This window comes from Octodon degus, unplaced genomic scaffold (genome assembly GCF_000260255.1).
Source record: "Octodon degus isolate 3935 unplaced genomic scaffold, OctDeg1.0 scaffold00017, whole genome shotgun sequence".
Lineage (NCBI taxonomy): Eukaryota > Metazoa > Chordata > Mammalia > Rodentia > Octodontidae > Octodon > Octodon degus.
The window spans coordinates 24,487,978-24,513,884 of NW_004524593.1; the positions used below are offsets into that span (position 1 = coordinate 24,487,978).

At 48.4% G+C, this 25,907-nt stretch overlaps 2 protein-coding genes across 5 annotated transcripts in view; one reads left to right on the plus strand and one right to left on the minus strand.

Annotated features, from left to right (window-relative positions):
• Positions 1-6,952, plus strand: part of Dnah14 (dynein axonemal heavy chain 14) — a 394,744-nt gene extending 387,792 nt beyond the window's left edge. The window contains 5 exon segments of the mRNA XM_012513730.1: positions 2,300-2,412; positions 2,954-3,093; positions 3,896-4,062; positions 6,279-6,425; positions 6,737-6,952. Coding sequence (XP_012369184.1) covers positions 2,300-2,412; positions 2,954-3,093; positions 3,896-4,062; positions 6,279-6,425; positions 6,737-6,952 — 783 coding nt within the window.
• Positions 6,953-7,729: 777 nt separating this feature from the next.
• Lbr (lamin B receptor) overlaps positions 7,730-25,907 on the minus strand; it is a 20,264-nt gene continuing 2,086 nt past the window's right edge. For 2 of the 4 annotated variants that reach the window (XM_023710296.1, XM_023710297.1), the window contains exons 2-15: positions 24,401-24,579; positions 22,897-23,136; positions 22,231-22,341; positions 21,529-21,636; positions 21,075-21,267; positions 20,113-20,309; positions 18,195-18,249; positions 15,442-15,633; positions 14,219-14,322; positions 13,288-13,413; positions 11,023-11,191; positions 9,967-10,047; positions 9,755-9,877; positions 7,730-9,484 (exon numbers count right to left, since the gene is read on the minus strand). In XM_023710296.1, coding sequence (XP_023566064.1) covers positions 9,324-9,484; positions 9,755-9,877; positions 9,967-10,047; positions 11,023-11,191; positions 13,288-13,413; positions 14,219-14,322; positions 15,442-15,633; positions 18,195-18,249; positions 20,113-20,309; positions 21,075-21,267; positions 21,529-21,636; positions 22,231-22,341; positions 22,897-23,136; positions 24,401-24,565 — 2,025 coding nt within the window. In that variant the 5' untranslated portion in view covers positions 24,566-24,579 and the 3' untranslated portion in view covers positions 7,730-9,323. The remainder of the gene's footprint in view (positions 9,485-9,754; positions 9,878-9,966; positions 10,048-11,022; positions 11,192-13,287; positions 13,414-14,218; positions 14,323-15,441; positions 15,634-18,194; positions 18,250-20,112; positions 20,310-21,074; positions 21,268-21,528; positions 21,637-22,230; positions 22,342-22,896; positions 23,137-24,400; positions 24,580-25,907) is intronic. The other 2 variants (XM_004626899.2, XM_023710298.1) reach the window with 2 other exon arrangements.

Consider the following 25,907-nt stretch of genomic DNA (forward strand, 5'->3'; position numbering starts at 1 on the left):
AAAAAAAAAAGACTCCAATAGAATGGTAAATAATAGCAAGAATCAACAAATAAGATTCCACTAAAGCTTCTGCACTAGAAAAGAAACAGCAGAGTAGAGACAGATTATAGCATGGGAGACAGTCTGCGCCCGCTACTCTTCTGACAGAGGAGTAATATGCAGCATATATAAAGAGCTCAAAAAGCACCTAAATAAAAAGTAACTCAATCTACAAATGGGCCAGCAAACTGAATAGATACTTCTCCAGAGAAGAAATGCAAATGGCCAATAAGTACGTGAAAAAATATTGAACTTCTTTAGACTAGGAAAATGCAAGTTAAATCTACATTGAGTTTCCATTTTACCCCAATCAGAATGGCTACCATCAAGAACACAAAAAAAACAACAAATGTTGGCAAAGAGGCAGAGTGAAAGGAGGTCCTCCTTTACATTGTTGCAAATGTAAACTAGTAGAGCCACTACGGAAAAAGAGTATGGTGGTTCCTTGAAAAATGAAAACTAGAGCTACCATTGGATCCAGCTATACCACTCATGCGCATGTGCCTCGCAGAATTAAAGTCCAAATACTGCAGAGATCTTCATGCCCATACTTTTTTTTTTTTTTTTTTTTTTTTTTTTTGGTGGAACCAGGGATTGAACTCAGGCCCTTGAACTTGCCAAGGAAGCGCTTATTCCACTGAGCCATCTCCCCGGCCCCAGCCCATACTTATTATATGGCCAATTCACAATAGTTAAGCTACGGAAACGCTCTAGGTGTCTGCCAACAAGTGAACAGATAAAACTGTGACATATGCAAGGAGAGGGAAATGCAGGGCCCTCCTCTAGCCACAGGGTCTGCACGAGCCCTGGCTCAGCGTGCAGAGGGACTTGAGACAAGCTCCTCCTCCGGTCTCCCCCTGTGCGCCTTCTGTACTTAGAGGCTCTGGGTCAGCTTGCAGCCCTATGTATGGAAACGGTCACCAAGACTCCCATCCCACCCTTGGGATCCTGTGGGTGCCCTTCAGGAGGACCACGTGGGTCATTAGAATGAGCCACACAGATGTGAGAACAAGGACCAGACTGAGTGCCACAGCAGAACACAAGCAAGGCACACTGACCCAAGTACTGCAATGCTGAGATATTGTGCATGGATTATAGTTTAACACCCACTGCACTTAAAGACAGGAAGAGATTTAAATCAGCTGTACTGCTCTGGAGCACGGGAATCTCTCACAGATGGCACAGCCTCCTGAGAAGAAAAGTGTAATAAACAAATGCTAAAGGTGTGGCGGGTTGGTAGGAGTTTGGGCACAGCAGAAAGGCGGTAGGATTTGTGCTGCAGCTGAAGCACAGGGCCTGCAGGCCTCACAGGCTGAGCCCAAGACAGCACAGCTTGGCTCTCCTAGCATGCAGAGCTATGCTGGGGACACGGGGCTAGTGGCCAGGTGGGCAGCCACATGGGGCGGCCGGCTTTGGACAGGGAGCATGGGGGCTGCAAAGGGCCCAGGGAAGGGTGCCAGGGAGCGGGCAGGTAGCTGGAAGAGCCTTAAGCTCTGGGTGGAAGCAGGGTCGGGGCTCAGTGATGCTCAGCCAGCCACTGCAGTGTCCCGTCCCCGCCCACCATGGACAGCAGAAGCCACCGCAGATCTCTGAGAAAACAAATAGGATGTGACCTCCTCAGGGAGCCACTGTGACAGGAGCGGCAGGAGCAACAAGGGCATCTTACCCAAGGGAATCAACCAGGGAGGCAGAGGACAGGCTGTGGGGCCTTCGTTGGCCGTCCCACTGCTCAGGGGCTTCCTGAGGAGGGTGCCAGGACCTGAGGCCGGGCTGCTCACTGAAGCCCCGCCCCACAGACTCCTGTGCTGCTGGGGACTCCTCCCAACAGTTGAATCTGTACTAAAGTTCACAGAAATGTAAATAACCCTAGAGATGATTTGTAGAGAATGATGTGACTTTTTAAATTTTTTTATTTTTATGGTTGTGTTTGCAGCATATTGCATTCCTCGTGGGGAGCTGGGACGTGCACACCGCACATCTTAAATCTTTATTCCTCCCCTGTCCTCTCCCATCTCTTGGTCCCCTTCCCATTTGCAAAACATCTTTCACCCTGTTTCCTATCTCTTATTTTGTTCTTTATACTCTGGGTTTCTCATGTAAGAGAAACCATGTGCTATTTAAGCCTGTGTGTCTGAGTTAGTTCACTTAACATTACAGTCTCAAGGTGCATTCATTTTCCTACCAGTCATTTGAGTCTATCTTTTTTATAGCAGAGTAGTACTCCACTGTGTATAAATGTGACTATCTCTAAACCCAACAGAAGCATGCATACAGGTCAAGTAAGACTCTGAGTGCCTGGGTGGATGACCTCAGCCAGCGCCTGGACTTCCTTACCACCTGGGCCCAGGCAGCCCGCACAGCCCTGCACCACCGGTAGGAGAGGGTTGCTGTGGCTTGGTCTCTCTGGGTTGCCTGGGAACATGGGGACAAGGGGGGGGTGCCTCCCCTCAGGGTGGGAAAGCAGAGGACCCAGCTAAGCCCTCCCCAGACTACTCCATGCTGGGACAGAGACGGGGGCTATTTCAAGGTGTCGTGGAGCAAGAGTAAGCAGCACACGTTCAGGAGAGGCTTGTGGTGGGACAGGCACAGCAGATGCAGCTGAGCATGGCCACTCTACTGGATTCTCTGTGCACCCAACTCCTGCCCTGGCCACCCAGGGATGACCCAGAGAGGCTGGCCAGGGTGCCCATACTGCCATCGTGTGTGTCAGGACATATGCAGATGGGGCCAGCATGCTGGCATGCTGGAGAAGCCTTGACAGTACCTCAAGACTGGGCCTAGCACTCCACTGACCTGACCATCCTTCCACTGGCGAGCTGCATGACATGGCTCTGTCCATAATAGAGCAGGGCAGGCGTCCTAAGGGTGACAAAGAGGTGAGGCCCCTCACCCTCCACCCTGTTCACATCCCCAGGTACCTGAAATTTATTGGCTCTTGGAAGCAGGCTGCCCCCCCGGCAGCTCCCAACCCCAGGCCCCCTGCCGATCCAGGAAGCAGTCTCTGGGAAGCATTGCCCAAGAGATACTGGCTTCCAGCTTTCTTCTTTCCCCAAGGTGAGCATGGGCTGTGGCTCTGGCCTCCCTCCACTCCCACCTGTGTCCTTGTCACCCTGAAGCAGACCGTCGAGCCCCTTTGGGTGTTGAGATCAGGAGCTGCCTAGGGCCATGGGAGAGTCCTGGAAGAGGCCCCCAAGCTCCAGTACACCCAGTGGGCTTCCACCGCTCATCCACCGGCTACTTTGGGAGCAGGAGACAGAAGTGCTGAGCAGTGTTCGCATGTGGCCCTATGCAGGCACCCTCAGGACAGGCATTGCCCTTGTCCTGTGTGCCTATCACCCAGCACCAACACAGCTCACAGTGAATATCTGGAGGACAAGCAAGTGCACGGCCTTCTGCATGAGTATATGTGACTCGGTGTGGTGCAGTGCAAATAGGGGCCCTGCTCAAGGGCAAGAATAGCCAAGGAGCGGCGCCCGAAACAGGCTTGAGGCAGACCGCAATGCTCACCACAGCGCAAGGACACAGGGAGCAGTGCAGGGGCAGCTGCGGGAGCACAGTGGGGTGGGAAGTAGCCCGGTATGTGGGGTGGACTGTGGCAGATCAGTGTTGAGAAAGGACCTGGAGCCCAGGGGCAGGAAGGCTGCGCTGACCCAGGCCTTGGGTGGACACCGAGGCCAGCTACAGAAGTGGAGGCCAGGGAAAGGAGTGGCTGGGCTGTTTCCCCTAGGGGTGATCTTTCTCTGCCACAAAAGCACCACTTCCTGGAGACTCTGGCGCCCTGGGGCTGGCCCAGGTCACACGGGCAGGGTGCCAGGCCTCCAAGCCCTGGCCCATGGAGGCTGTGTGTTTCTCCAAGCCTTTCTTGCTGCTGTGCTCCAAGACTACGGGAGGTCACAAGGAGTCCCCACGGATGCCCTCACTTTCTCTCACCACGTGGTTTCCGACACCAGCAACGTCAGTGAGGAGGAGTTCTCCACCGCAGCGGACCAGAGCAGGCTTCGCCTCATCTGGAGAGCCTTCAAGGTAATGGCTCTCAGGGGGGAAAGAACAGCCGGGCCTTTCTGCTGGCACCAGCCCCTCCCAGCAGCCCACCCAGCCAGGCTGGGCCAGCACACAGCAGACCCCGGCCCTCGGCCCCACACATGGCCTGACTCCAAGGGCACATGTGAGTCTGCTTGACCCTCTGCAGACTGAGCCTATTGTACCATGCTGAGCACCCCATTTCATCTTTCAAGCAGCTGGTGAGCTGCTGAGCAGGGCCTGCATGTTTACCTATGAGTTCTGGGAGGATACTGTCTTTTCAGTCCTGGAGCATCCATCTTTCAATCAGCTGAGCAACATCATTCAGTAAACTCGGTTTTCTGGCCATAGAAAGCAACTACTTGGGGCTGGAGAGATAGCTCAGTGGTCTAAGTGCCTGCCTGGCAAGCACAGAGACCAGAGTTCAATCCCTGATACCGCACGCTGTGCCAGCCCTAGAACCAGGTACAACAGCACACGCCTGTAATCCCAGCACTGGGAGGCCGAGACAGGAGGATCACTAGTGAAAGTGTACATAGTTAAAAGTGGCTGCTCATCTGTTATGCAAAGTATCTCCCCACTGTGGCTCTGCCATGGGGCCACCCTGTGTGGCGTGAGCTGGGAGCGAGACGTGCTCCAGGGCTAAGCATATCCACTGGGGCAAAAGAAGAGTTCACAATGGGCACCTGGCTTTTTCCTTAAGCTCAGGAAACAGCCCTCGGTACTCCATTACTTCAACTGCAGGCTTTTTGTAGATTCAGGAAGTTACCTCATTATCTTAGTTTGCTGATGTTTTTTCTTTCATGAATAGTCACTGAATTTATTAAATGCTTTTTCTGTCTACTGAAATAACCAGGTGGCTCTCAGCCTTATTAACATGGTGGGTCCAGACAGGTCTGTCTGAAACTTATTTTGCTAAGTGTTTCCTGTACTGATAAGAAGGTAAATGTAGTAAAAGACCTTTACAACATTTATGCAGATAATTACATTATTATGTCGACGATTCATGTGTTCAAAGATTTCTTATGGTTGAATCATCTTAATTGTAATAGTTTTAAGATTTTGGCATCAGTAGCAACAGACTGGCCTGGAGGGCTGAAGTTGAGAGCTGGCAGTGCCCTGTTCAGTTGTTACTGGGCACGATATTGATCGGGGTTTTCCTTGGTCCAGTCTGCCTGCCTCCTGTCCTCAGGGTCTCAGGATTTCTGGCCCACTTGGATCTTGTGTCTGGGGCTCTGCGGTAGGGCGGCCCTGCTTCTGTCAGGCCTGGTCTTCTGAGACTGCACTTGGAAATGGTTCCTTGAGCATTCGGAGCGACTGTGTGTGGGAAACCTCCTCAGAAGGATGGAGTGGGCAGAATTCATCCTGGAGCAGAGAGGACTGGGAGAAAGAGCTCTGCAAAGGGTGGCACAGGAGCAACAGGACACTTCATCTGCTGGGAGTGGGACCCACAGGGAAGGCAGATGGCAGGGGTCCTGCTACAGACAGAAGTGCCTGTGATGGGGCTTAGGGAGAGTCAAGTGGTCACTTGACGAGGAAACACAAAGTACAAGAAATCTAGAATGTGAAGCTTACTGAACTTACTAATTTGTGTATTTTAAAATGTGTCCGAAGCTCTGCTAGCTGGAATGCTCCTGCTGGTGTGCATGACCACAGGGCCTCCCTAACAGCCAGCATCTCCTGTGCTGGCACCGCACTAAGCCACACTGCCTGCACCACGCAGCCCTTGGACATAGCTCGGGACACCATGGCACTGCACCAGGATCGTCTATGGCCACCACCTCTGCCGCTCCCCAGGAGTGGCCACACACTCCACCCTGCTTGCTTGCTCTAGTATCTGAGCACCAGTTCTCGGGTTCCTCTGCCTCCCACCAGACGCTGGCTGTGGCTTAGGGAAGGATAAGGGCTTCCATTTATTGGAGCGGCTCTTTGGAGAATGACAGCTGTCCAAAATGGACTGCTTTTACACAGCATGCTCCTGGGCTGGGATTCACAAGTGCAAATGGAAGCCACAGTCAGCCACACGCCCACCTCCAGGCCGGCCCGAGACAAGCTGTGTAGACCCACTTCCTGCTCCGCAGAGGCTCTTTCAGGCAAAACTGTGTGATTCAGAATGTTCTTGCCCATTTTAGATATATGGAACTTGAGGGACATGGCCACCAAGGAGGGCTGGGTGGCCAGGAGTGACAAGTGCCCTCTGACACCTTCTTCCCCTGCAGGGCTCTGAACCCACTCACAAGGGAGTTCACGTGTTTGGTTTATTCATGGAGGGGGCACGGTGGGACCAGGAGCTGAATACCCTGGAGGACTCACTACCTCTTGAGATGTGCTGTGACTTCCCTGACATTCACTTCCTGCCAGTCAAGGTAACAGACAGCCCCCACCCCCGCCACCCACCTTCCCGTCTCTACTCCGGTGACCTCCCAGGGGGAAGGCAACAATGTACAAAATGGCCTAAGACTGCAAAATCTAAAACATACTGTACCAATATCGTTATTTCTCAGGAATATCAATGATAAAGAAAGCCATTATGACTCTCAAACTTTCCAAGCGCAGCTATACTAGCCATCTAGTCCATAAGTACATGGAGTTCATCACAAATCTCAAACTCTTTTATGAAAACTGTGAGCTACTGGTTCCCTAGAACTGCAATCTGACCACTGGATTTTTCCTTTAGATTTCTACTATAAAGCAAGACACTTCTAACCAGCCAGGCTCAGAACTCTACACTTTTGAATGCCCGGTTTACCAGACTCCTGAAAGGTCCATAACTTCGACAACTACTGGTTTACCAACGAACTTCCTGACCTCAGTGCACTTACCTACCAGAAGACCTCCCACTCACTGGATCACCATGCAGGTCGCACTGCTATGTGAGAAAAATGACAAATAAAATTCCATCCCACACCATACTGACGTGTGTACACCACTCCAAGCCCTCAGGCATGCAGCCGGGCGGGGCCAGCCCTCTGCTCTGAGATCACCCCCCACACGGGAGGTTTCTGGGTGGAGCACGTCTGCCCGTGAGTGCAGCGTGTAGAAACTGCAGCCCTGCGGGGACCACTGCTCCCGTGCAGCACGTACATCTGCCACTGTCTCCACTGAAACCAATCCATTTCCTTAGGTGACTCCAGGGCCCCTGTGCTGCTACAGTGATCACAACAGCAGCGACCACCACTAGGAGCACAGGAAGAACTCTCAAGTAGTCCCCTGCACCATGCAAACTGCCCCACCAGGAAACCAGTGCTGAGAGCGCAGGGTCTCACCCAGATGCCACTGCCCGGCCCCCGCTCCTCCTCACATGACCTTGGCCTGTGTCCACAGTGCGAAGACATGAAGACATACACTCCTGTGACTGACACAGGCACATCTGAAAGGCTTGCCGAATCTACACAGCTTTTAGCATTTCTCAAACAGCAAATACTAAATAGTTGACCATTTCCTGGGAGCTGGACCCCTGCCAACACCAACCCCTTCAAGCCCAACACTCTCAGAGCATCACGCCCACAATCCTGGCCAGGAGCCCAAGTGCACCTTCAGGACTCCCTCTGGTCTAGAAGCTCCCAAAAATACAAACCTGGAAAACCCAGTGGGGGCACAGCCGAAGCCGTGGCCTTGCTGCCAATCGGTCCAAAGCTGTAGGCAGAAAAGAAGCGAGGCTCCAAAGAGATCACATTTTTATTTTCAACTTTATTTGCAACTTAAAACTTCATTGCAAAGCTTGTCAAATGTTTCAAAAACAAAATTAAGAGCAAACTGCAGGCAATACAGAAAAGTGCAGCCCTTGATGCGCCAAGCGCTCTCCTAGTATCACCAGGAGAACTGAAACCGCAGTCTGAGGTGAGTCCAGCACAGAAAACTGCACACACTTGCCAGTGCCAGAAAGCTTTAAAAGAGCAAAGAAAAACCTGCTGCATACAGCAACATTAGTAAAATACTGACAATTTCAATAAAACAATGTTTAGATTTAAGGACACAGAATGCTAGACTAGCAAACTAACTTCATGATCACATTCACAGACTAAGTTATACACGCTTCAGTTACAGAGTGACTACTGCAGGTAACAAAGGAACACTAAGTTGGGGCGCATTCTCGTGGACACATGGTATATGCGCTGCATCCCCCGTGCTTCACATACTGCAGACGATTTTGTTTTGAATACAGAAGTTATTTTGCTACTGCTCCTTTACAGTATAACTAAGGCTACAGCAGCTTCATCATAATTTAGTGGCGAAAGCTACCTTATGCACACCTATTAAAAATTAAACCCCAAGCTGTTTTTAGATAGCACTCTTTTATCACAGGTAAAATTCTGTAGATATGAGACATACAGAATAGACTGCATGAGTTAAACTAAACAGTAGCAAAAACACCAGTGAATTTAAAAAGTAAAAAATATAAAAATATATAGCTTAAAATGGCAAATTTTCATACACCATTATGTAAAAATGTTTAAATAGTGATGTTCCTCCAAAAAATATATATATTTGTTCTATTTTTTTCTATTTGCAACAGTTTATAAAGGCAAACACAACCTGCAGCTGAGGTAGCAAAGCCAAAATCACAAACTTTGGGTTAAGAAAAATACCTTTCCTATGTTTTAACAGCATCTATACAATATTAAATGAATTCTAATTGTTTCAAAATTTCTAATTTACTTTAAAATACTAAAAATGTTTTGTTAAAAAGCTATTATCTCACACTGAAAATACTGTACAAAAAAAATCTGCACTTATTATATATTACATAGAAGTAAGCTATTTACATCTTCCAATGCGGGTTCCCAGGCGGGAAGACAAGGGCTGTGCCGCCTCCCAGTGGCAGTGTCCGCTGCCAGCGGCTCCGCTCCTCACAGCAAGCACTTCACAGGGGCCCTCGCCCTTCAAATCACATAGCTGGGAGAGGCTTTCAAGAGAAATGAAGCAAGTTCTATTCTCTTAGTACAATGGAACAGAAATGTACACTATTTCAAATGTAACAGTGTTTTAACAAAACGAACTAGCAAAAGGAAAAATATCAGAATTTGAAAGGAAGCAAAAACTATGAACACTAATAGCATTCTTTTCAACATATAAGAAAAACTGTCTTATGGTTTGTAAGGGTTGAAATTCTATTACGATGCAAAGTCTAACACTTGTGTTTTTTCTTTCACTGTTACAATTTCGTAAAAATAAGCGGCTCCATTAAAAACCTACTGCGTGGCTCTCCGGCCCTGCACACGCAGGCGTGCGGCACGCCGGCCTCCGGCCAGCCGGCCGGGCAGTCAGTACACGCCGGGCAGCAGGCGGTAGGGCACTTGCTGGCAGTAGCGCTCCCAGGCCAGCCCGTACTTCCTCCGGCACTGCTGCTCATCCCGGGCCTCCCGGTGGACCAGCAGCGTCACGAAGTAGGCCACATAGAAGTACGGCAGCGCATGCGCAAAACCTGCGGGGGAAAACGCAGACAAGCCGAGGTCTCAGGTTAAAAACAAGTTTTTTCCTAACCCTCTAACAACCGAAGTCTTCCAGAATTTAACTACACTAAGTTACACATTAAAAGTTCCATATTCCCAAGAAAAACAGCCACTGGGCACATTTGAAACTCAAAAACTTAGAAGCTTCAAGTAAAATTTCTGCTGAGTCCTGACCCCTTGGGGGCGCAGCAGCACTGCCTGTCTGTGCTGGCAGTCGCACGGCCCCTGCCCGCAGCACTCACCACATGGAAGAGACCATGCCAGGGCCATGATGAGGTCGCCCAGGTAGTTGGGGTGGCGGACAAAGCCCCACCATCCAGACACCAGGAGGTTTTTCCCCGCGGGAGTGTGAATGGTTTTCAAATCTACATAGAAAAATACATTCATAATGATCGGTAAACAGCAGAGATGTAAAATCCCCGCGTAACACACATCATAAAAACACTGTACTCACGTGCAAGCTTTGGATCAGAGGGATTTTTCCGGAATGCATTTTTCTGAGAATTTGCACATCGGAAGATTATGTATCCACAAACTGTAATATTAAAGTATTTTCTATGTTAATAATTTCGATCTTATTTAATACTGAAAGTCATTTGCAATTTCTGCTGGAAAAGTTTCTGCCTTGAGTAAATATCCAAATCAGAAAATACTCTTGATTTCTTCAAAACAATTCAAAAAGCTTCAACCTCTGAAGATGCAAAGTTAAACTCTTCTGAAATCTATTGTCATGCATCTTAAAAGTAAAACAAGCAACTACAGTCACATCCACAAAGAAAGTAAAACCTAAGACATAACAATGCAGTCCTGTGCCCCCTTGCCCACAGGCTACCCTCTGCTCAGGGACCTCTCCCTGCTGCTTGAAACCTGCAAGCCCTAAGATCCTAGATATACTCAAGTCAGCAGACCAGAGGGAAGAGAAACACCTCCCCTCCTCACATCAGCATGGCTGCCTTGGAAATCCAACCCACCGACTAAGCAGCTCAGCGTCTTCTTCCCTCACCAACACAGATTAGTGTAATTAAGGCACCTACTGTCCCTGGGGTGAGTGAGGGAAAATGCTCCCAGGGGACCTCTGCCAGGGCAGCCTGCACCTCCTGCAGAGTCAGATCAACCCCTAGGCCCCCCAAGGGTACAAGCTCCTGCCCCTAAGCACCTCAGGGCTTTAGCTGCCTCAGGCCTCCTTCCATTTAGGATACAAGCCCTGCAAAGCCAGGACCAATCCCACTGGTCTCAAGACAACTACCTAAAATAGCAGACCCTCCAGAGAGGAGACAAACCCTCACTAGAACGATCCATGTTTTAATTCACTTAAATTTTGTGAAATTTACAAACAAATTTTGCTTAAAATCATCCATTCAGACAACCACACAAGAACCTGGGTAGAAAGCACGTTCTCTCCTCCATCACAGCTAGCTGGGGCCACTTAAAACAGCAAGTGACAGAGAGGCAGACACCAGAGCAAAACACACTGCATGGCCCTCCCCCAGAGCCCAGAGTGGACACTCACGCTTCAGAGCAACGATCAGCGCAGCCAGGGGCCAGGACAGCTCGTGCGGATGGCGGACAAGGTAGAAGGCCTGCAGGCTGTAGGTGAAGGGCACCCATACCAGATCCCCAAAGGCCAACATGAACCCAAATCCCTCATGGGTGATGTCCATGGTCGTCAGCAGCGCCTCCTGTAGGGACCACAGGAAAGAAGCAGCTCCTCCACTCAGTCGGCACACAAAGGGCCTTCTGGCGGTCAAGGGTATGAAGCTATTATGATCCCAATCCTGACCCGAGTAGCTGGGATTACAGGAGTGAGCTGCCATGCCCGGTTTACAGACACTCTCCCAGCGGAAGCAAGTGGCTTGGCAACCTGCTCTACTGACAGCTTCACCTCTCAGGAATGGCACCACAGAGACAGGGCAGATCCTGCAGGCAGCTCTGCACCCTCAGTTCCATCCAGCAGCCCATCCAGGTATTCTTGGGACACTGTCCTTGGCTGGCACCCTCAGCTGCCTGCTGTGGCACACTCCCCGACAGGGATTCTATCTGACCCCACGAGATGGTGGTGCACTCTGCCAGCTGCCCGCCCGCAGCTAGGCACAGAGGACCCCACATCAAGGCCACATACAAGGTGACACCTCCTGGGCCCAAGCCATGTAGAAACAAACAACCTTTCGCACTCTACCCCAGGGCACTATCAGAACTGGCCAAAAGCCCTGCCTTCAAGCAAAATGTTTCTGTTAACAGAAAGCAATACCTGGTGGCTAAGTCTCTAAAAAAGATGAATTTCTAACCCATTAAAAAGTCACTTGTGTGCTGGGGATACAATTCAGTGGCACAAGCACCTGCTTGGCAAGTACAAAGTTTGATTCCCAGTACCAAAAATTAAAAAAAAAAAGGAAGAAAAAAAAAAAAGTCACTTGTGAGTGTAAGGAGTAAGCACTCAGATCTGGATGGCAAGCTGCAAACTCCTCAGTATGCGGCAGCGCAGGAGCGGAGCTGGCCAGGCCAACACCCAGTGCTTTCCTTGCTGTCCCACTCCCAAGTGCTGAGATCTGGGGGACTGAAATTCACTTACAGGACTGGCGCTTCAGGCGACCACCCCACCAAAGCTACAACGGGGCTTGTGCTGAGGGAGGCACAGCCTGAGTCTGAGATGGGAGCACTCCTCAGAGGCACCGACCCTGCTGCCCACCTGCAGCTCACCTCACTGCCAGGGCCACACACTCAGAGTCAGCCTGAGTATTTCTCAGTCTCATGCAAGAGGCCTACTTGGGAGACCAGGTCCATGGAGACCCGGCTAAAGGACAACCAAGTAATAGTTAAAACTAGACTCCAAGCAGAGGGACCGCCTCTCCGTCAGTGGAATGTCATAGAGACCTGTTCTGAGCATTCCAGTGCAGGGCTACAAACTGGCTTTAAAATTGAAAAAAAAAAAAAAAAATCTGACTTGGCATGAGATGAATACAAATATAATAGTGAATATTTATTTTTAAAAAATTAAAAACAGAAGACTGAGGAAATACTTTTTCAAGGAGCATTTTAATGGAGTGGAGAGGACTAAGCAAAATTCCCACCAATCCCAGTAATAGCAGCAGCAACAACTCAACCAATTGGGAAAACAGCCACAAGCAGAAACTCAGCTTCCAAAGAAAACTCATTTCCTTGCCATCTTGATTTCTGCTTTTACATCCAATTAGAGCCACACTTTGTATTTTGGAAGATCAATATTGAACATCTTCCCCTTTATTTAAGAATTCAGTGGTCTAAGTACCTGCCTAAGCAAGCACAAGGACCCAGGTTTGATCCCCGGTACTATGTGCCTTGCTGGCCACACCAAGACAGGGTGTGGTGGCACAAGCCTGTAATCCCAGCACTGGAGAGGCTGAAACAGGAGGACCACTATGAGTTCGAGCTGCGTAGTAAGACCGTGTACCAAATGCATTAAAAAAAAGAAGAAAAAAAAACCTAGCTGCCTCAACAATCAAGGTGTCATTCCCATTCAATGATTATCTGTGTCTCCATGTGGTACTAATTAAAAAGTTAAACTTTACTTGTGTGCATTAGTCGCCACTCACTGAAACAAAAGCCCAGATGTGCCAATCTTATTTAGAATGCTGTTTATAAGTAGGATCTCTGTGGACATGTGGCCACCAGCACCTGCCCTTCTGGACAGCACTGCACGGCGTCCTCCCTCACTCTGTGTGGAGGCAACGAGGCTCCCAGGTCCAGCCACTCACCCACTCCCTAAAACCACAAGGCCTGGGCTCTTACACTTCCTTACCTCATTCCACAGAGCATCCACCACATAGAGAAGCTGGAAGCTGTTAACCAAAACCATTGCCAGGGAAGGAGCAGCCCGGTTCTGCACCTTCATTTCAGCCAAAAGCATTCCTAGGTTAATCACCACCTGTGATTCAAGGAGGGAAAGTCTTAGGGAGTGATGAGGACACGGGGCCAGGGCAATGTATTGCTGAGGCTACAGACTCCATCAACTACACCAGTGCTAGGCCGGAGACGAACTCATCACAAACCCCAGGCACAGCACCAGAAGACCCAAGGTTGCTTCCATGGTGTCTTGGCAAAAACACACCATCTAACCCCAATCATGAGAAAACATTTGACCAACCCAGCTGGAGAACATTCTTAGACAAATCCTGACCAGTACACTTCAAAAAATGTGAGGGGTTGTGAGAGGCTAGGATGGACAAGAGTCACAGACTACAGCAGACTCCAAGGAGGCAACAGGGAAGTGCTTGAGGATCACAGGATCCTGAGACAAGGAAGCACGCAGCAGAAACCCTCAGGGATGCCATGACATTGCGAGGGCCTGTCCTAACACTGGCCCCAACCCTGCAAGATGTGGGTGAAGAACATGAGGACCCTGTTCTATATGCGCTGTTCCCCCTCAAGCTCCAACTTGGTCAGAATGTTTTTTAAAGGGGAGGTAAGTTTTTTTTTACATCAATTCACTTACACTATTACTTTCTTACATAAACATAAACTGATACAGAAACAAATTTTAACAGTAACTTAGAAATGGCAACTTAAACCTCTAGAAACTAGAGTAAAATATTTCATCAAGTAGACAGTATTATAAAAAGCTATCATTAAAAAAAAAAGCTATCATTGTCCCTTAAAAAATGTGTCTATATTTGTTTCTAAATGGAAGACAAATGTGTACTACTGATCAAGAATTCTTAAAGACCACTTACCCATCCAATCAAGCCAGGGCGAAGTTCACAGAAGTATTTGAGATCAAGAGAGCCAACTCTCGGGTTCAACTCACGGCCAATGAAGAAGTCATAGAAAGCATTGCCTGAGGTTGAAGAATCCCCCAAATGATGCTCTAAGTACCCCACCACAGGCTCCACAACCCACCTACTGTATCCCTGGGTTCCCACCCTGCCGCCTCTGAGGTACTACTGAGCACCTAGAGCCCTGATGGCAGAGGGCAGGGGACACAGCCTCCAAAAGAGCACTCACCTCGTGGCCCAGGTGGTGGCCAGGTCCCAATTTTGAAGGAACAGGTTTTTTTTTAAGTGTACAATTTGTGTGTGTGTGTGCGCGCGTGTGTGTATTTTAGGGAAGGGTCTACAGGGTGCTCAGCGACTCACTACTAGATCGGACTGACAGTGATCCATATGTTTATGGCCTCCCAAAAGCTGGGATTACAGGCTCACACCATCATGCCCAGTCTCAATTGCACCCCGTCTCAATCGCTGGCTCAGATTGCCCTGGGGCCAGGGCCGGCATGGCAGGCTTGGGGATCGAACCCTGGTCCCTGCGCCTGCTTCTAGGTGCTTAATCCACTGAGCTATTTGGCCAGCCCTCAAATTTTAAATTTAAGCAATTCTTTAAAAATGTCAAATATCTGAGTCAGAATTAGCCAATTTGCAAGTTTCCTTTTTTTTTTTTCTTTTTTGTGGCCATCTCAACCTGCTCTGAGGGCGGGCTGGCATGGCATGTGGTGCCAGGGATTGAACCATGGTCCCTGCAGTTGCCTAAGCTTGCCTAAGCCGTCACTTCAGATCACTAAACTACCTCGCCGGCCCAATAGTTACTACTTTTTAAAAATGGTATTTACTACTCTGGACAAAACAGCATCTATCATAACTTACAATTCCTAAAAGTTCAACAAAATGTCTATCATTATTAAGTAGCTAAAAATAGGAAAGAAAAAAATAGCAAAATACGTGGAAAAATAAAAAATGTTTTAAAATCACTTATTTATATTTTTTCATCTTTTATGTCCTCCCACTTCTTTTTTTTTTAAGTACTGAGGATTGAACTCAGGACCTTGTGCTTGCCAGGCAAACACTTATTCTACTGAGCTATCTCCCCAGCCCCTCCCACTTCTCTTGATGCCCCCAAAATAAAGCTAGAGATCAAAGCCATCACTGCAGGTCTGGAAGCAGCCAGACGGTACAGCACTCACCACAGCTGGCAGGTGACAGCTCAGGCCCACGAGCCTTCCGAGCACGTGCATACAGGTAGACGCTCAGGAGGGCCGTGAACACCATGGCTGCGAAGGCCAGCTGTAGGAAGTGCTCATGCAGGTAATGGAGCTCTAGGCCCCAGAGGACAGCAGTGCCAAGGACTGCAGAAGTCAGGATGAAAGCATAAAATCCTGCAGGGAAGAGCAAGATAACTAGCATTACCTCATGGCTGGCTTCAAGTCCACCACTGTCAGAAAAAGCACTGCTGAAACTAAACACAAGAACACACAAATAAGCACCACCCTAAGGGGTGATTCTCCATGGAAATTCTGTACTTCTGCATCTGTAAAATACTTTTATTCTTCTTCATAGTGAGCAGTCATTATCTGCTTTAATTAAGGGAAAGCTGAAAGGAAGCACCATACACGACTCACAGGCACCCAAGTGTGATCTGCGCCCTCACCTCCTGTGAGGTTGTATCCCCGTCAGCACCGACCCCACAGAGCTCACCCCACCCACCCTCAGTGCACCACCCTCGCCTGGCCAAGAGGCTCCCTGGGCTCCTCCATGTCCGCTTCCTACAGAAGCCGTCACATTCTTGGGACACAAGCGGCATTACTTCTCTAATAACGCTAAAAGCAGAGTGTCTATAAAGAAACAGGGTCACTCTCTTTAGTATTTAAACCCACACTGTGCTTATTCCAAAGAATAATTTTTAACACTTGAACTTTTGAAAATATTCATTAAACTCTCATAAAATTTGTAAATATTGAGAAGAATGGCACTCATCAGGCATGGTGGCACACACCTCTAATGCCAGTACTCGGGAGGCTGAGGCAGGAGGATTGCCACAAGTTCAAGACCAGCTTGGGCTACAAAGTGAGTTCAAGGCCAGTCTGAACTGTATAGTAAAACCCTGTCTCAAAAAGACAAAAAAATAAAAAAATAAAAAATAAAATTAAAAGAATGGCCCATGGATTAAAAATAATCATTTAAAGTTCCTTAAAAATTGAGGGCTAGCCAAATAGCTCAGCAGATTAAAGCATCTGCTGAGGCAGATGCCGGGGCTGGGAGTTCACTCCCCAGGCCTGCAGCGCCAGCATTGGTGCCAGGCCCAGTCCTGCCTCTGCGGCACACTGAGACTTTGATTGAGATGGAGTGGGGGCGCACACCTTGGGAGGCTGTCAACAGGAGGATCACTATGAGTCCGGTCTACGCAGTGAGACCCTATAGACCCTGTCCTCAAAGACAAAATAAATAAATAAAAATAAAGTTTCTTAAAAATTGAAATCGTAGGGGCCGGGGAGATGGCTCAGTGGAATAAGCGCTTCCCTGGCAAGCGCACGGGTCTGAGTTCAATCCCCGGTTCCGCCAAAAAAAAAAAAAATGAAATCGTAGTAAAGCTCCCATGAAAATAATATCCAAATATCAGAATTAGAGTAACTTGATGAGGAAGTTTTATAAAGGACCCAGCAACCAGGCCAGTGCTGCTTCCCAGAGATCCAAGGCTCTAAAGGTACCAGGCCTTAAGGAGAGAGACCAAGGGGCATGTGCAAGGAGACAGGAGACACTAGCACCAGGACCTCGGGAATGCAGCTTAGACTGTTCCCCCAGCTCCACCCCTCTGCCAAGGGTGTGCAGCCTACAGGGAGGTCTGCACCTTGCCCTCTGAGAGGACTTCAACTTCATGCAGCAGCCATGGGTCTCCCAGCTGGGCTTCAGCTTAGCAGACGACAGGCATGGCCCACTGAGGTACCAGGCCTTACCAGGACCCAACACCCTGGTTTCAGGTGGAAGCAGGGGCAGGTAAGACACGACCCAGAGCACCCAAAGCTAGGACAGTAAGAACGAGAGGCTCAAGGGCCAAGTGTTCAGACACAGGCAGTTGGCGCCTGCTGACTTCAGCCGAGCTTCTCCACCACAAGCAAAAGCAATGCAGATCTAATGGAGACTGCCTTCCAGATCTGGGTCTCTACACTGCTCACACCAGAGCAGGTGCCCACACCATGATGGACAGCATCTGCCACCTGCTGGCTGGCTGAGACCACACTGCCCCAGGAGCCCCGCAGGCACCAGACACTACAATGAGCCAAGGGCTACCCACAGCGCCATTCTGGAGGAAGACCCAGCAGACAGACACATACTGTCGAAAGGACAGAGGTGGCGAGGCGGGGCCTGAGGTTGCTCGAGCAGGCGTGAAGAGCAAGCAGCAGCTGGCAAACTTGTGGGGACATCCCTGGTAAAGGCCCTGAGAAGAGTAGTAACACAGACGTGAGAGACAGCTGGAGGCCAGGAGCAAGTGAGACAGAAGGGTTGGGACACCTCTGTTTACAGGGTTTCTGGAGGGGGGGGACCATGGGCAAATACAGCACTGCAAGTAGGACGGGTGCTCCTGGGAAATGCAGCAGGGCTGGTTCCAACCCCAGCACTGTAAAGGTAAGCAGGTAAGATTACGTAAGTTTGGTAAGGTGGGTAAAGTGAGGTAAAGCTAGATGGTCAAGTGACTGGGCAGCTTCCATTTCACATGGCCTGAGTCTTAACTCTGGCTGCAGGTAAAGTTTATCTGCACATCCCTCAAACTACAAAGAATTTCTGTTCGCAGCTCTAGCGGAAGCAGCTTTGATGGATGGCGTACTTTTTAGAGCTTTCAGTAACAGCCTGCTGCAGCTCATGTGTCACAGGGTCACAACCACTACTCAAAAGTTTAAGTTATCCAATAATTAACTTAAGTCTTAAAAAAAAAAAAAATCACCATTTAATCTGTACTTGAGTCTTCTTCCATCAACAAGAGGCAATCCTTCTACAACCTATGAAAAGAAAAATTGAAAATTGAAAAAGCACACTAGCATCATCCTTCTGCCATCTCTTAAATTTCAGCATGCCCAAGGAAGCAGACCTCTCCACAGTAAAGAAGTGAAATTACACCTTGCAGAGGCTAACAGAGAGACCCTGCCCCAGAGGAAACAATTCCACCTTCAAAAATGTTTCTTGAACCTAAATCTTATCACTAACTTGACATGCTAAGACTCCTCCAAGAGCCACCTATCTGTCCCAGCCATGTCCTGGACCCTCCCAAGACCAAAGGTGCTCCAAAAATCATCATTCTGCATTTGGTAGAGCCATGGCTCAGCAATCTGCTGTGACCCCACTGCTTACTATACTATGGTGCCACCCCGCTCTCTTCACTTGTGAGACCCTGGCCAGTCGGTCACTCAGCTTCCACCTACCCGCAGTGTCCAGAGCATAGGTGTCGTGCACGCTGCACCTCCTTGCTGTGCCTAAGATGCACAGCCACCCTATAACATCACCAGCTCCAGAAGGAGCCAACTCAAGGGCGAGGCCCACACAGGAGAAGCTATGAGACACATGCTCTAGGTGGACAAGGGCATGGGCCACCTGTCTAGGCCATCCCATTTTCCTCCCTAAGGCACTGCTTGGAAACAGTCATGCTTTCAAAGCATCCAACAGCAACAGGTATCACGTGTCTAGAGTTCCTTATCAGATAGGAAAGAAAACCCAGGGAAAAGGCAAGACCTGTCCGATCATCAGGTTAGCCACCTCCACATGCTGACTCCCAATGATCTCTATCTCTCAAAGGTGTCTAGCATGTATTGTGTTGAGCTTTAGACTGTGACTATAAGCACATACTTAACATATACCACAATATAGCTATGTACTTTGAATATACATGTGATTTATAACCATCCAAACTGCTTTTCCTAGTAAACATCAAGCTAGTCCTGCCCTATATTACTACTGCAATAACCAAAGGCCCCTTCCTGCAGAGCTGGCAGCAGGTGCACCTGGCCCTGGAGCCTGTGTCCACCCGTCAGTGGCATTTGCCATGACAAAAGAACTAACTGGCCCTTGGTCTGCAGCTGGTCAACTTGCACAGCTCTAAGAATAAGATTCTTACACAGATTATGTATTACTTAGGAATCTCACATCCCTTTACATATATCCAGGCAAAGAACTCTAGTAAAAGAATAAAAACTTCACAATGGGAACAAACTTTAAAGATACAGCATGACTGAAAAATTCATAAAATGTTATTGATGTGCTGCTCAAAAGCATTAAAGATCAGAAACTTGTACTTAAAAACCAAAATGTGAGTCCATTGAGTGCCACAGCTTATCAATTAATGATTCAAAATGCTTCATTTGAAAGCATACATGGTGAGAAAGAATGTCCCACGCAATTACCTCCCAGAGTCAGGCCAATCTGCAAACTAGCCTATTCTTTTCTATTTGGTTTAGAAAGTTAACACATGCAAATCAGTATGGCCCAGGGATGCAGTTCTGCTAGTTAAGACCAACAGCAGCTTCTAACCTTAAAACTGGTGTGAATTCATTCATGTAACCATGGAAAAGCAGCTAGGAAAGCCTCACAATGATTTTCCTGCCAGCAAAAACTTACCTTTCCAGGGCTGGCCAGATAACTCAGCGGACTAAAGCACCTGCTTAGGCAGAGCACAGCAGCTGGGCTTTGATCCCCTGATGTGCTGTGCCAGCCCCGCCACCAAGATTGAGACTGGGTGTGGTGGCACATGCCTGTAATCCCAGTGCTTCAGAGGCTGAACACAGAAGAATCACTACAAGTCCGATCTACAATAGTGTGACCCTGTAGACCCTGTACTAAATACATTAAAAACAAAAAAAAAAAAACCTTACCTTTCCAATTGGCAGCAGAGAGAGCAGAACTTGAACAAAGAACCAGAGGAGGTACAGCCCACCAGCCTGGGGCTCCCACAGGTCACACAGAGCTGGCAAGGGGGGCGGGAAGCTCAGGAGGCTGGGCTCAGCCTGCCGGCACAGGGACAGCAGCAAGATAACGGTGACAGGCAGGCCCAGCATGATGAGCAGTGCACCTGTGGGCAGGCAGGAATGTGAGGCTTGGCCTCAAGCCGGCTCCAGCTTGCTGGTTTATAACTCACATGAGTGTCTAAGGCCTGAGCTCAGGCCCAGCTACTGACCTGAAACCAACCCTCTGGGCCCATCAGAACTCTGTCCCTCTGCATGCTGACTTTAGAGCGAGCAACTGTGGACCTCAGAGCAGGAAACACAGATACCCAGCAGCCCAGCAGCTACGCCCCAGCTCAGAAATCAGCTCCAGAAACTTCCCCCAGCAAACAGAGGAGTGGGAGGCCAGCAAACCCACGGCCATTCACCTGGAAACAATCCATCTCATCTTAAAAATTCTGTACCCATAAACTTCCAAAAATCAAAATATATCACATTCCTGTCAAATGTACAGACCTCGGGTGATGCTGGACACACCTGTAATGACCAGCCAGCCAGCCAGCCAAGCATCACCACTTGTAAAACACATGCAGGACTAGGAACGCTTTGGCAAGCACTTTCCTTGCCTAGCTCATTGGGCCCATCTACTGTCAAACCCGAGACTGTGACCCTGATCCCCAGGTCTGGACTTCACAGTTCTCCTGTATCCATCAAGCGCCACCCTCTCTATTGCTGTCTATTGGGTCAGACTCCTTTACATCTTCTCTGCACTCAGCCCAAAGCATGTAACAGCCTGCTGGAAAGATGCCTAAACACAGCCATACTGATATTCTGTCCACTCCACAAGTAGCCCCCGAAGGCCTCGCCTGCCCAGGCCTGGACAGGACACCTACCAGGGACACCTCCAAACTCCAGTTTCCTCCTCTGAGGGGTGGCCACCTGAAACATTCTTGGAGAATCGGGCTCTTTGGCAACAAGCTTTTCTTCCTTAGAATTGACTTCACTGAATTTAATCTCTTCTCTTCTTGGGCGAAGGCTATGCTGAGTAGACACATAACTGCCTTCTTGGGACATGGTGAATCTTTCCTAATTAAAACACAAAGTATTAAAACACCCATACCAACAATTTTTCAGAGGCAACTTCACTAAGGAATTCAGCATTCCAACACAGCAGACACTACCCGAATGAACCTGTGAAATTACATTCAGTCTTAGACCAGATTACAAACTCTTATGATTTCCAAAGTGCTTCAGGAGGGAAAATAACGGTAACAAAGAGCTGCCCAAGGTGAGAGCAACTTGTATACTGCATGTCTCTGTAAGGGGCGCCCTTCTCCTGCCTCATACCTGAGGTTTTCTGTGAGGCACGTCCTTCCCCTTACTCGGCTGGGGCTCGGGCTCGGGCTCGGGCTCGGGCCTTCCGTTATATGTGCTAATGCTGTTCCCAAATGGCTTCTAAGTAGAATATAAGACAGTGGTAGCAAGTTAATCCTGAAAAAGTATGCTGTGAAAGGTTATTCTCAATATTGTATTTTTTTAAATTTAACTATAGCCAGGTATGGGACTACAAACCTATATTTCCAGCATTCAGGAGGCTGAGGCAGGAGGATAGCTAGAAGTTCTGAACTCAAGGCCAGCCTGAACTTCACTGCAAGACCATGTTTAAGAAATAAAAATTTAACTATAAACAGTATGCATATAGTCTAGTTTTTTTTTTTTTTAAGGTTATTAAAAGTTTTTACTGCATTTTGTCCAAAAAAGAAGGGAAACTACATAAAAGGATTAGAAGAGAACTTTTTTTTTTAAGAAGAGAACTTTTACTCTAATTCTTTTTTTAAATTTTATTTATTTATTTATGTGTGTGTGTGGCCAGCTCAGCCCACCAGGGGGCGGGGCTGGCTGGCATGTGGTGCTGGGGGATTGAACCGCGGTCCCTGTGCTTTGCTAAGCTTGTTCTAAGTAGGTGCTTTAGACCACTGAGCCATCTCACCAGCCCCTACTCTAATTCCTGTACAAGGTATTTCTTGTTTGGTCAATCACCTAATCTACCTGCTGCATAAGCTCTATACCTCCATGTGCCCTGACACTGTTAGGCTGGCACTCCTGACAGTCTGTCCACTGAAATGACCACCCTGAACAGGGAAGAAACCAACTATGACGCTGGGAAAGCAAGAACATTTCTGTCACACAGTTATGTCTCATTGCACAGTGACTCTTACACAATGTCAAGCAGTGTCTATTTCAAATTTAAACATTTTTAAGACAATATTAAATACTGTTATGGGGGGAATAGTGGAATACTAGAATTGAACCCAGGGCCTTGGCCCTGAGTCACATATCTACATCCCTTTTTAGAGATAAAGATCTCGCTTAGTTGATAAGTTGCCCAGGTCTAGGCTTGAACTTATAGTCCTCCTGTCTCAGCCTCCCAGACTGCTGGGTAAACAGCACTTCTTATAACTTAACATTCTTTAAAAAAAACGAATTATGCTTTCCACAAGAAAGTTTTAATCTTAAAATTGATATGTTACTCCAACTTCCCACAATGAACATAATCATTATAATTGCAAATGGACAGTAATAAAAATTTAAATTTAAATTAAAAAACTGATGTGTCACTAACATTTTAATATTAACTGCAAGCAACTCAAACACGTGCAAAGATGACAGGGCTAGATGGATGAAACACACTGTCTAAGAATAGCGACAAGTTACCAATACAAGAGGAGTCAGTTTAACTTCCAGAATCTCCCTCCTCATCTCCGTCACATCCGCCTGATAGGAAGCAGAGGTGGCTCTCCGGGAACCTTTAAGTGGCCGCCCAGGGGACTGGGAGCGTGAGCGTGACCGAGACCGAGACCGAGACCTGCTGCCACGACTGCCACGACTCCCACGGCGTCTGGAGGGAGAACTGGACGCTGAGCTGCTCTTCCTCTGCTTGAAGGATGTTAAAGGCTGGAGGGGAGGGTGGGGGCAAAGAGCTCATCACCAAAACGCAGCGCCACTCACACTGACAACTCTGAGGCCTGCGGCAGGGGCCAGGGTGCGGGGTTGGGGCGATGCAGAGACAGGGGCAGCCACAGCCTGTGTCCCTCCCACTTTCCTGACTCCCTCCAACAAGAGGGAGACTGAGATCACAAGGAAAGGAGATGAGCACATAGCCAAGGAGTCACTCCCACAGCTCGCCAAACAACAGGGGATGCCAGGGCACTGTTCTACCCCACCCCCCCAACGGCTTCCAGGACTGGAAGGGGTCTCCCTCCCTGTTATTTGAATACAGCCCCTGCAGATTCTGGGTCTCATCCTCACCCTCAAGCCATTCTGGCTTCTACCTTCCTCAAGCAAAAGCACAACAAGGCCAGCAGGCCTATAGATAAAATCCGGAAGAGCACTTCCTGGTCTGAGAACTATCTGAAATTCCACTTCCAGCAATAAACAAAGGTCGTCAGAACAGGCTCCCCCCCCCCCCATTTCCTTCCACCAGGCCTGGGGCAGCTCCTGGGCTGTTGGGTGTGACTTTCTCCTGGGTGCCTGTAAAGTGGTCCACAGGACATGGGTCTGAATGTGACTAGCTCACAGCAGGCACAAGTGACAACAGGTACAGACACCTGCAAGCATTTTCAGATATCCTTTTTCTTCATAATTTATATGACATATTTATTCACCTACTCATTTTGAGGTAGGGCCTCACTGTGTTACCCAGGCTGCCCCCTAATTTGTGACCTGCGGTCTCAGATTCCTGAGTAGCTACGCTGAGGCCGCACTATCTGACACAAGCATTCCTACCCAGGGCTCCCTGAACAGGTAACAAGCTGTGGAACAGACCCCGATGTAACAGAGGCCACCCTCCCCTGCCTCCCTAAGTCTGGCCAAGTGTGGAGGAACAAGCACTGAACCCCATTCTGGCTCCTGCTTCCCTCCACTGCCCCAACTGCCACTCTCATCTGACACCTAGCCAAGGCCGTCACCCCCAGTCTGCAGTATGCAGCTCTCACCTGGCCATTTCCCATCTCCCTCAGCACTCGGGTCACCACCTCAGTCACCTCCTGAAACTCGGGGTCCTTCCCTCCTCTCTCTGCCCATCACCAACAGGGCAAACTCCAGCCACACAACAGATTGAACCCAGTGAGGCAGCCAGCCTGCAGGCAGGTCTGCGTGCACATGCAGCTGGGGCGGGACTCCCGCCTCCCACATGGTGGGGAAGAACAATGGGTCTTACCTTGATATCATTCTCTTTCAACTCCAGTTCAGTTCCATCTTTGTATTTTACAGAATAGAGCTGGGATTTGCTATCATAGTTCAGAATTTCCACTTCGTAATAGAGGGAACTCCCAGGCCACCGACCTCTTACCACTTCACCATCAGCAAATTTCCTACTTGGCATTTTCCAAAATTAGTCTAAACAACATTAAAGAAGAAAATTCAGTCAAAATTCAGTTATGTTTGTTTTTATGGACTGACCACCAATCCAACATTTTAGAATTATTCGGTGGTCAGGAAGGTAGAGCGAGGCAGCTTCCAGAAGACCAACACACAACTCCTCATTTCCAGGGGAGAAAACTGAAGCTTGAAGTTAACTGTTCTGCCCAAGGGCACAAAACCAGACATGGGAAATAGCTAGACACTCAGCAAGCTTCACTGTATCTCATCTAGAATCACTTTATAGGAGACGACAGAGCCAGAGAAGTGCGTGGAAGTGACAAGAAGGATGAAATGTGACCACATGTAACAGACACTGAGTGGAATGCTACCCACCTCCTGTGACCAAAACTGAGGGTAAATCTCATAAAAGGTATATTTTCTGATTTAGAAATCTGAATACTATATATGAAAGACTTTAAAATGCAATTAACCATGTCAACAAGTCATCTTAGTTAATTTTTTTGCTGTTGAGACAAAATACCTGACACCCAAAGTTACAGGAGAAAGGCTTATTTGATTCACAGTTTGTAGTGGTTTCAGTTCCTAATTGGCTGGCTCCAAGGCAGAGGGGAACCATTCAAGATGGGCAAAGCAAAGTAGGGGGACCTTAGCAGCTTTTTCTGTATCTTTTTTTTTTTTTTTTTTTTTTTTGCAGAACCAGGAATTGAACTCAGGCCCTTGTACTTGCCAGGGAAGCACTTACTCCACTGAGTCATCTCCCCAGGCCTTTCTGTATCTTTTATACTCTGTCTAGGCTACTGGGATTAGAGTGCTCCCAACCCAATCCGTAGACTGATTTAGCTATCACACACCCTAATCCCAGCATCACACACTCAAAGATTCAGCCACCTCTGAAAAGACCCACCTACGATGGCATGTACCTCTGAGGAGACACACAGCCACAACTACCATATTGTAAATAGAATCTACCAAACAGATTGGAAAAATCAAGGAGGTGCAATTAACATCATTATAACCTACCAAAAGGAAGGAAAATAATTTTGTATCTGTACCAAATAGCAAATCCCCAGCTTATGTCACAAAGTTTCAACTCTTACTTTCAGCCCAAATACACCAAGTAACTGCCAACCATCAGGCCAGCACACATCTGGCCTCCATCAAAGTCACCCCCTTAAAACTACCACAGACATCAGCTCCATCACAACATTCTTTCCGATCCACAAGACAGAACATGGCATGATCACAAAATACAGTGAATGGGCTGGGAAGATGGCTCAGTAGACAAAGCACTTCCCTGGCAAGTGCAAGGGCCTGAGTTCAATCCCCGATCAGCCAAAAAAAAA